An 11,363-nucleotide genomic window follows, 5' to 3' on the forward strand; every position below is an offset into this window, starting at 1 on the left:
TTTTGAACCGTCATTTGAGTAGTGACTTTTTTGTTTGTTTGTTTTGAGACCGAATTTCGCTCTAATTGCCCAGGCTGGAGTTCAGTGGCACAATCTTGGCTCACCACAACCGCCGCCTCCTGGGGTTCAAGCAATTCTCCTGCCTCAGCTTCCCGAGTAACTGGGATTACAGGCATGCACCACCATGCCCAGCTAATTTTTGTATTTTTAGTAGAGACGGGGTTTCACCTTGTTGCCTAGGCTGGTCTCGAACTCCTGACCTCAAGTGATCTGTCCACGTTGGCCTCTCACAGTGCTGGGATAACAAGCGTGAGCTACCACGCCCGGCCTGAGCAGTGACTTTTGTCTGAGTTGTTTGCTCTTGTATCCCCAATGCCCAGAACAGTACGTGACATGTATAGTGGGCTCTCAATCAATATTTGTTTATTTTTATTATAAATAATCTCCGTAATGCTTTTCTTTGGGCCTTTGAAAAAATTTAAGGGCAATAAAGATAATGACAAGAGTGTCATTGAACATCTGGCTCAAAATTTTAACCTTTTCAGTTTCGTATTTTTAAAGTTCTGATATTTGCAAAGTCATTTAGTCAGGAATGACCAGCTTGGCCCCTTTCTTCTTTGGTTAGTTAATAGTTGGTGATTGACTGGTCACCAGGATTTTTGAGTGAATTCTTTGTAGCGATTGAGTATTACAGTGTTTTCTTTTCCTCTGAATTCTTAGCTACATTTCTAATATTTCTCATAATTTTAAATCAGACTTCGGAGAATCTACATTACTAGAGAGATCTGCCAACTTGGAGCACGTTTCTTTTGTAGTGGAGAATTCTACCCCACCAAGATGAAGTTGTCTTTTTATTCCCTGGTCTTTATAGAGTTGTTTTGTAGGGCAGTTTAAGGATTCGAGCCCATGGGGAATGTAGAGAAGAATGGCTTTCAACACTTGAAGAGTTAAAACCATTTTGTTCCAATCTAATTTTAGAAGAGCATCCTAAATTTTCATGTAATTCATGTCTTAAAAATTATTTTAGGGATATCTGGCTTTGTGAAAAGGCAATGGAATGTTCTTTGTGTTGCTTATGGCAACATGATTAAAAACCTCTGGTTTTTAATGATACTCTGGTTTTTAGCGATACTCTCTGGAGTCCTGTGAACCTCCTGAAATTTAAAGTGGCATAGTGGGAACATTGTGGAAAGAAACGTTTTAATATTTAAAATTTACCACAAAATCCATTATGCTTGAAAGAGACTATCATATGAGGGTAATGGGCACCCTCTGATGATTTTACAGCTTTTAAATTACATGGGCTAACACCATTGCTTTTTAACCTCTCATTTCCCTGCAACAAAATGTTAGATGAATCGTTAGACATATACTGATCTTTTTTTTCATGGCACAAATTAGGAAGTATTTAAGTGAGATAATGCTTTACATCCTTGCTAATAGTTCCTAAACATAAATTGTTTGCTAAAATGATTATAGCAGTTTTTCTAAAGCACAAAATATTTGTTTGTTTACCTGAGTCATATTTATTTTGTCTTGAACATTTTTATTCGTTATTAGTGTACTGCATTGGAACAAAAACTGAAAAAATTGTCGGAAGATTTGAGTTGTCAGCGACAAAACGCGGAAAGTGCCAGATGTTCTCTGGAGCAGAAAATTAAGGAAAAAGAAAAGGAGTTTCAAGAGGTAAGTAAGGCCAATGGATTCATGAGGTGTTTGTCTGAAAGGCTTTTTATGAACTTCTCATAGTTTGATCACTTGGAAGGGGGAGTTGTTATCACGATTTGGGAAATTCTATTAGAGGGGAAATGCTTTGTGAGCTAAAGGTCACCTTATTTTCCTTCACATCTTCAATTTTGTGCTTTTTTTTTTTTAATCTTTCAGTTTTTGATTAGAGAAGGGAATTAGTATTCAGAATTCATCCTGTTTTCTGATTTGTTTGAGATTTGATATTCAGTAGGAAAGGGTCACATTTGTTCTTTTGGACATTTTCTCTGCTGTGAAGGAAATTGTATTACATTTTCCAGTAGGTTAAAAAATTTTTTTTTCTTTCACTCTGTTTCCTTTGTAACTCCAGTTTTTTTTTTTTTTTTGTGAGATAGAGTCTCGCTCTGTTACCCAGGCTGGAGTGCAGCGGCACAATCTTGGCTCCCTGCAACCTCTGCCTCCCGGGTTCCAGCAATTTTCCTGCCTTAGCCTCCTGAGGAGCTGGGATTACAGGCACGTACCACCACACCTGGCTGATTTTTGTATTTTTAGTAGAGACGGGGTTTCACCATGTTGGCCAGGCTGATCTCAAACTACTGACCTCAGGTGATCCACCCACCTCAGCCTCCCAAAGTGTTGGGATTACAGGCGTGAGCCACCGCGCCTGGGCAACTCTAGTTGTTTTTAAACCTGTGGGTTGGCAAATAAATTAGGAGGGTATTTGATGAGGTGGGGAAAGCGGTTAGCAGGAGTGAGGGTGGAAGGTGCCCTTCCGTAAGTATCTGCCAGTTTGGTTCTTTCAGGTGAGTTAGCCTGAAAGTGCCATATGGATTAAGAGTCTATAGATTTTAAATAAGAGTGCCTGGAAATGTTAGCTAGTATCCTTCTGTGGTTACTAAAGTTAATAGGTAGCATATACTTCCTGTCCTTCTAAATTTGAGCCCATTTAAAGTGGTATACAGTTTTTCATGTTTTAAACGCCGTTTTTGAGTATGTTTGGTTTCTTAGTTGAGCTTTGACTGTTGTAGCTCAGTTCTCTCTTGCCCCTGATCCTTCAAAGTAGAGGTAATTAATTTAAGACTGAAGATGAGGTGGAAACAGGCTAGTTTCCATGTGGTCAACTGATAGAGTCCTTCCCCTTTCCCTCAGAGACCTGGATTGGATGCTTGGGCCCAGCATGGAGCACTGAGGCTGATAATATTCATTGTTAAGCGGACAGTTGGCTCAGCTCCCTGCTGTCTTCTGTGCTCTCTGTGCAGTTGCCCATTAGGATGCTCATGCCTCACCCTGGAGTCTCCCTAGCAAACCATCATCTGGCTGATGCACCTGCCCTTTTTTTCCAGGAGCTCTCCCGTCAACAGCGTTCTTTCCAAACACTGGACCAAGAGTGCATCCAGGTGAAGGCCAGACTCACCCAGGAGTTACAGCAAGCCAAGAATATGCACAACGTCCTGCAGGCTGAACTGGATAAAGTAGGAACTGTGTCTCTCTCTCTCTCCTCAGTCTTCCCCTCTTGTTCCTTGTACCTGTTACTTCTCTACCATAACTGACATATGATACTTTCAAAGAAAAAGCGCTCCACCTTCACTTACCCTATCAAAGTGGAGAATGTGCAGAACCATTCTGGCTCCAGGTTTCCTCATCTAGAGAAACAGTGGGGGTGAGTTAGGATTTCAGATCCAGAAGTCTGTGGAGGTCTCTGATATTCTGTTGGTTCTTGGATCTGTGACCAGGTGGGAGCTATGCCAAGTAATTTATGCTCCCAAGTAGTTAAAGCACTGAAAATTATAATCACTTTACTTATTTAAGACTCACTCCCAAAATGGTCTCATCCATTTTTGTGACTTTACATATCGTCTATGTGATGATGACTCTGCCCAGCCTGGATGTCTATTCTGGACTTCAGATGTGTGGGTGTGTGCTTGACAGTCCACTCACGTGTCTAAAGGCACTTCACAGCAACATGCTAAGAATTGAACTCTAGGTATTTCTTTTCCAAAACTGCTCTTCCCTTAGTCTTCCTCACCCAGCTAACTTGCACTTCCATTCTCCACATTGCTGGGACCAAATGTCCCAGTCATGGGACAAAACCTCCATGTCACCTTCTATTCTTCTTTTTCTCTTACACCTGAAACTGCTGACTCTACTGATGGATACTTACATTATCAACATTTTCTTGTTCCCTGTGGCACTGTTTGTAATATCACGGGGCAGGTATCTTTGTGTATGTGTGCTGATGTTTCTGTAGGGCAGATTTCTGCATGCAAAATCGATAGCCTAAAGAACATATGCATCCCAATATTTGTGTGTGGTTGTTTTGTCGTTTGTTTGTTTTTTTGAGACAGAATCTCCCTCTGTCATCCAGGCTGGAGTGCAGTGGCGCGATCTCAGCTCACTGCAACCTCATCCTCCCGGGTTTGAGTGATTCTCCTGCCTCAGCCTCCCGAGTGGCTGGGATTACAGGTGCCTGCCACCATGCCTAAAAATTTTTGTATTTTTAGTAGAGACGAGGTTTCAGCAGGTTGGCCAGGCTGGTCTCAAACTTCTAACCTCAGGTGATCTGTCCACTTCAACCTCCCAAAGTGCTGGGGTTACAGGCGTGAGCCGCCCTGCCTGGCCAGCATCCTAACGTTTGATAGTTACTGCCAAATTGCCCACCATAAAAGCTGTAGCAGTTACTCTCCTACCAGGTACAAAAAAGAGGGCCTGTTTCCTCTCATCCTTGCTGATTGGAGATAGTCTTGGTTTTTAAAATTTTTGCCAATTGAGGAGTGAAAAATATTGCCATATCATTTTTAAAATTCACACTTCCTTGATTACCATCGAAGCTATCTCTTTCAGTAGCCATTTGTATTTTTTGTATAGTTTTCTGTTTCTACCCATTGCCCTTTTGTTCAATCATAGGGGCGCTTTGTATGTTGTATTACAGATATAATATCTTTTATTCTGTTATATATATTGAAAGTGTGTTCTCTTATCCTGTTTCTTATCGCAACTTTTTTTCCTTTTGGTTATTTATCACCACCTAGCTGTTTTATTTTTTGTGGTTAAATCTTTTTCCTTTGTGGTCTCCTTGCCACACCCAGCCTCTTTCATCTCTTCTATGCTGCTGCTGAGTGACGTTGCAGGTTCACACTATGGTATTTTAAGATATATGTAGCTGTGACGTATGTTGTATCTCAACCAAAATAGATAGCATCCGTTTTTATATTCCATGACTGTTTTATTGTTTAAGAATACATGATTAATGAAAAAGTAAAGAACATAAAAATGAAACTTGTCCTCTTTTTCTTTTTGTAGGTCACAGCAGTAAAGCAACAGCTAGAAAAAAATTTGGAAGAATTTAAGCAGAAGTTGTGCAGAGCTGAACAGGCATCCCAGGCGAGTCAGATCAAGGAGGATGAGCTGAGGAGAAGCGTGGAGGTAAGGGAGGAAGATGCTGAGTTTTCTCCACTTATTTATAGGACCAAGTAAAAGGGGAAAAGAAAATTTCTATTCCATTTGTCAGTAGCTTATTGTGACTATGTGCCTTTTTCTTTTCTATTTGCCAGAAGTAAGTATTACAGAATGTTCTGTATATAACCCATGACAGACTATGATTGCTTATTTTTCTACTCTCTATTCTGTATATAATTACTAATATGAATCTAGCAGTTATAGCATATCTAGTAATATGCATCTACAACATGACTTGTGTTAAGAATATGTACTCCTTCCTTAAAGATTGTTTTAGACCCCCTGGGAGGTGGAAAGATGGAAGAAAGGAAGGAAAGGATTTTTTAAATGGAAAGAAACAAAATTGTGGATGGGATGTATCATCTAAATCCCTTTTCTAAGTGTTGGCATTTGTGTCTTTCAATATTAAAAACACGTGGAAAGTCATAGATTTAAATAAACAAAAGTAGTGACAGATAAAGAGTTTCTAGATTGAAAATTCTTACAAAAACATCAACTAATTGTCAATTATATGACTCTGGCTTCAAAAGTGAACACTGACCTTAATGTTCAGCCTGTGCACGCCCTGGTTGACGGTGTCTTTGGAGACTTTGTTTCGTCCACAAAGTGGTGGATGAGGGTTCCGGAATGGCATGGATATCCTGATGGGATTTTATGCATACATACTTCAATTTGGCTTCTCTCTGAATTTATTTAGTGGCCTGGAGTTTATTTTAAAGGGCTTAATTAAGAACCATTCAGTGACAGTTAATAGACTGAAACAATTTGAAGAGAGCCGTAAATCAACATTGTAATTTTAAGAAGAGGAACAACAAAAGAATTGTAGAAATTTCTTCTCTATCAAACCCCACAGGAAAGAATGTTTTTCTGTTTATTCTTTAAATGTTCTATGATCACTTTTTAGGCTGTAAAGATTAAAAAAACTTTCTCTATAAAGAACAGTTATTTGTTCAGTTGAGGAAAGTCTAAATGTATTTATCCCCACTGCTTTGCAGAGTGTATCACGATGGTAAAATCAGAACATCTGTCGGTAGCAGACAGGCGATTGTTAAATCAGCTAACCCCAAAGGGGCAATACTGCTGGAGACAGGGGGCCACAGCTCCAGCCACCAAAGTGGAAGAAAACTTCAAATCAGATGATGGTTTCATCAGCAAACGTTTTCAAATGGAAGTGTTTGTTTCAGCAAAACAAATGTTTGCCTTTTGGCCAGTGGGGACCAACCAACAGATGCTTCTGCTAACATTTCCACAGGCAGACTGGCATCGAACTCTTCCCTCTGTGAGCTTCCCTTTCAGCCAGGAACTCTCCCGCGACTCCACTGGCTGCCTGGTGGAAACATTTTGTAAAAGCAATCATCTGGTTAAGAGAGTCCAAACACTTTTAAAACTGCTTGCTTGGCCAAGTCGCAGTAGTGGGCTGGACATTGTCTTGCAGGTGTTTCTGAAGACTCGTTCATCCCCACAAGGTCTGGTCCATGAGCTGTAGCGCTGTCCTCAGTTAACCCTAGCCTGTACCGAGGTGCATGCATCACGTTTCATTGGCATTTCATTGATGTCTGTGTCAAATGAGGGCATCGATGTGAAAGTGCCTAGCACAGGGCCTGGGGATGAAGTTAGTATTTGTCTTCATTTATGGTTATGTTTATGTCTGTGTCATCTTTTGAGGGTGATAGCAAGATTTTAAAGAGTTTGGCTGGCTCTTGTGTTTTGCATTGGGATTGGGACCAGATAAGTGATGAACCCAGTTAGAGTGGTGGTGTAACTTAGAGGGAAAATGGTTGTGGCTTTAGAGTGAGCGAGATCTGAAATTGCATTGCTTCTCTGCCACCTACCGCGATGTGACCTTGAGACAATGGCTTACCCTTTCTCAGTCTGACTTTCCTCATCTGCACATAGGGACAAATCATTCTTCTCCCTTTTCAAGGCTGTATTCTTGGTTAACTTAAATGTTGTATGTAAAGTGCTTAGCCCAGTGCCCGGCACATAAGTGCTCGGTCAGTTATTGCAGTCCACCACCTGCTCATTGCTTTGGTCTTCACCACTGCCATGAACTTTTGACATTAGCATTGTTTGCTGTCACCTACAGGCACAGAAAGTGTGATCAGGGGACAGTGCACTTGATTTTTCTCATATTAAAATTTTGCCTGTTCTATTATTGTGTCACTCTGGGTATCTTTCTGTGTCTAATTATAAGTAAGCACTAACAAATTTAGGACGCTTACAGGTTTTGGATGCCGAAATAATGTGACAGTTGTACTGAAATTTTGCTTGTCCATGTTTAGTAAACATGCTGCTCACAATGAGAAATTATCAGTACTGGAAATGTGATTTAATGGCCCAATCAAGGGTAAAGTTAACATTTAGCATCAAAGTGAATGGAGGGTTTAGATAAGCTGCTCATCCAGTATCCAGTGCCAGCCCATAGCATTGGGGTTAGGCAATAAAATACCATCGTTTGACAGTCAAGATGAGGGAACACTTGCCTAGGGACCTTTCCAAGCATAGGGATCTGTATTACACTACGTCCTCTAAGGAGCTGGCTCTGGCAAGCAAGAGAGATGGGGAGGAAAGGGAAAAAACACATTCTTTGCATCCATCCCTTATCCAAGTATATAGGCCTCACCCAGCAGGGGACATATTAAGCTATATTCGTGGATGGGATCATGAAATGCCACACAGTAGCTGAAATTTGTTTTGTCTGGCCCTAGGAAATGATGCCTCCCTTGCTGCCGCTAAAGCGAAGTTGATCTGGGTGGAATTGCTTGCTAAGCTCTAATGCTGGCTTGTGGTTATAGGGATTTTTGTTGTGTTTTTCCAGCATAGTACCCAATTTTGCAAATCATGTGAGGATGCAAGAGATGCCTAGGAAAATGTATCTTTGTATGCTTAACTCATTGTTGATAATGAGATACCCAATCAAGTCTTAAGTGGCTGTAGCCCCGTGGAAAACTCATTGCTGATGGATGGCAGCTTGCACATCCATTTTCAGATGTTCATTTTCTAAATTCTGGCCTTTTAAAATTCTTGGGTTGGTCATAGCCATAGCATTATAAGCCTGCTGGGTCCCAGGATTGGCTGAACATTTCTTTGTTAGAAACAAATATTTACGGAGCTAATGCCAGAATAGAGAAAGTCATGTTAATCTTTCCATTGAGCTTACTATTCATTTAAATGTCTCCAGTTATGGACAGACATGGATCGAGACCAACAAACACATAAACATAAAATTCCCCCTGTTTCCCTGGTGCCCTCTCTCTCTTCTTTTTTCCTTCCTTCCTATTGGGATGCACCCTGTTTTGCACAGTGTCTTTCCAGCTCTCTTGTCAAGCCTCCAGATGCAGGTGTCATTTGATTTGATTAATTTTTTTTTTTTTAGAGTAAGAAAATATTTTTTCATTTGCAAAGTAAAAATGCTAAGTCAACCCAGGTAGTTACATTCTAGTTCCTCTTCTATGTTGACCTCATTCAGCTGATCTTAGCATTGATTACAGAAATCTGGCTACTGTTAAATTTTGGGAAGAAATACTACTAATAATGCTACATTGCCCCTGTCGAAGTGCTTTAAGGTGTTTGTCCTTTCACATCTGTGATCTCATTTGAGGGGTGATTATTCTGAGTCTGAAGAACAAACCAGTCATTATGGGTTCCATAGTTTAATGATGCTAATTTAAATCAATAACATTGTTGCACCTTAATGATCATGCTTTGCAAAATTTAACACTGACTAGTGTGAATGTTAACCTATCAATCTTGAGCTCGGTTGGAGCTGCCCTTTAGTTCTGATTGATATCTTAATTTGATAGAATGTCAGTTTAGCGGCATGGAAGCAGGATCAGGACACAGTAGATGGGAGTATAATAACTACAACAGGTTCTGTCTTATTTTAATGATGAAATGAACGCGTATACATGAACAGAGCAGCTGCCAGCAAGTTTTCAAGTACTTTCTACTAGCCAGATTCTCCCTCTTCTTGAATTTGGCTTTGCTACATCGGTACCCATCTGCTGGTAGTAACCAGACTGATAATTGAAGGCAGCCTTCCAACACAGTATTGCCACGGCCATCTGTTTTCTAACAGTGCAGTAGGGTTTTGGAAGATGGGTCTTAATTGTTTCTTTAAGATTCAGAATTTTTCCTCTACTTCATAAAGGGGTAATTTTGGTAGTTTTGAAATGCAGTTTAGAAAAAAGTTAGCTTTATGTGATTTTTTCCCCCCTTAAGGCTGTGAAGTGCTTGGTTCTCTCAGTTTGTAATGATGTATGCCAATTCCCTGTGGTCCAAAGGATGGCATACAGTATAGGCTGAGATACTTGTTTGTTGTGTAAGTATTATGTGGTTAATAAGCAATAGAATTTTTCTTTGGCATGTAAACATTGCTTGCTTTTAAGATTCAGAACATGTAGGCCTCCCTAGATAGTAGAATGGAACTACACATGTACCTATACTACTTCATTGCATGTTGTTGCATGGCTATCTCTTCAATCAGGTGCCCAAAGAGCCTGTTTTCGCCGTGAAAGATCAGAAGCTAGAATTAATTCTTCCTCTGTGTTCCAGCCCTCTGATTTTCCACAGCACACTCAATGTCTCTTTAGTATTTAGCGCATCCTATTGTGTATTAAATGATTAGTATCACATCTTCCCCCACTGGAGGATGTCTGCCCCACGGGCAGAGACTCTGTCTTATTTATATTTGCATTTTTCATGATGCACATTCCAGCATCTTGAACATTGTCGGTTTTCTTGGTAAGCATTTATTGAAGGTAATTTTTCCCACAAAATCATTCCTGTAACAGCAAACCTTAAGTTGGTTTTGCAATGAAAAGTAAACATTTGTGCTTTGATTTTTTTTTTTTTTTTTTTTGGTTTATTAACAAGTTAAATGTTTGCAAAGGTATATTTGGCCATTCAGGTGTGATAGGAACTTGGAGGTTTTGTCTTGAGGATCTTATAGATAGGATTTTCCTTTTGAGCTGACTCTTTAATGGGCATGTGAACAATGAGAAAGTTCAATGAAACTTCTTGAAATAAATAATTATCTTCAGATTTGGGTTTGACGCTGTTGTCTTCTTTTCATAACATTATTTAAGTAGGAATGTCTGACTTCATTAGGTACTCAAACGGGGAAAATGTGATTCTTTCCCTAGTGAGATACACAAACAGTTCTGCTAGAGACCTTTATTAAGGCAGAAGTCATAACTTACTTGAGCATTCATTTCGGTTATAACCAATTAAATGTGTGTTTTAGGAAATGAAGAAGGAAAACAACCTCCTTAAGAGTCAGTCTGAGCAAAAGGCCAGAGAAGTCTGCCACCTGGAGGCAGAACTCAAGAACGTCAAACAGTATTTAAATCAGAGCCAGAATTTTGCAGAAGAAATGAAAGGTAAGTAAACTTAGTGTTTTAGAGTTCACTTTCTAAGCTATTATTCCCACGAGAGAGGATGGATGGCATTAACATATTAGAGAAACTCTTTGGGGTTTTTTTTCCCATATATTCCCTTAAAAAGATGTGTGCAGTTGATGTGGAAGAGTTTTCTCTCTTCCATTTTTTAGTTTCCAGAGTGAGAGTGGGACTTTTTAAAATTGGAACATATTGAGTCCCAAATGCCTGATGCTCAGCACTTTGAAACCAGAAGGGTAAATATTTTCCACACAAAGCTAAATTTTCAGTGTTGTTTCTCACCCCCGAGTACTATTCTCTGTGTCTCAAGTGTGCTTGTTAGTTATATCCAGACAGCTCATCTCCTGACTCATTAACATTTCCGTTATAATGGAAAAACCCTATATTAAATGATGTTTTCCAAACTCCTAATGACCATTGTTTTTTGATGACTTAGTGGACTAAATGATTTTATTTTCTTATTTTAAAGCCAAAGAATTCTGCTCTACACATCAAATGAATCTACTCTTGGTTTCATATTTGTATGTTTGTGCTGGATGTCTTCTCCATACCCTTATTTTCTCACCTGGGGTGTTTGCATGTCTAGGATTTCTTTGAACTCTGTCCTGTGGAATGTGTGTCACACTTCTCTGTTTCTTTTTAAAACCCCAATCTCCCCAAGACAGCTTTCAGTTTTTCCACAGCAGCAGGTAGAAATGTCAGTCTTCGGCTTTCTTGAAGGGAAACTGTAAGAAAAGGAACAGTTGGGGCATTTTTCAATGTTGATCACTCAGGTGATTGTTTGAGATGCTGACAGCAAAG

General features: G+C 39.8%; 1 protein-coding gene across 3 annotated transcripts in view; it reads left to right on the top strand.

The window, feature by feature from the left end:
- LOC105493743 (centromere protein F) overlaps positions 1-11,363 on the top strand; it is a 75,642-nt gene that overhangs the window by 22,492 nt on the left and 41,787 nt on the right. For all 3 annotated transcript variants that reach the window (XM_071080619.1, XM_071080614.1, XM_071080611.1), the window contains 4 exons: positions 1,561-1,686; positions 3,051-3,179; positions 5,008-5,130; positions 10,409-10,544. In XM_071080619.1, coding sequence (XP_070936720.1) covers positions 1,561-1,686; positions 3,051-3,179; positions 5,008-5,130; positions 10,409-10,544 — 514 coding nt within the window. The remainder of the gene's footprint in view (positions 1-1,560; positions 1,687-3,050; positions 3,180-5,007; positions 5,131-10,408; positions 10,545-11,363) is intronic.

This window comes from Macaca nemestrina, chromosome 1, assembly GCF_043159975.1.
Source record: "Macaca nemestrina isolate mMacNem1 chromosome 1, mMacNem.hap1, whole genome shotgun sequence".
NCBI lineage: Eukaryota > Metazoa > Chordata > Mammalia > Primates > Cercopithecidae > Macaca > Macaca nemestrina.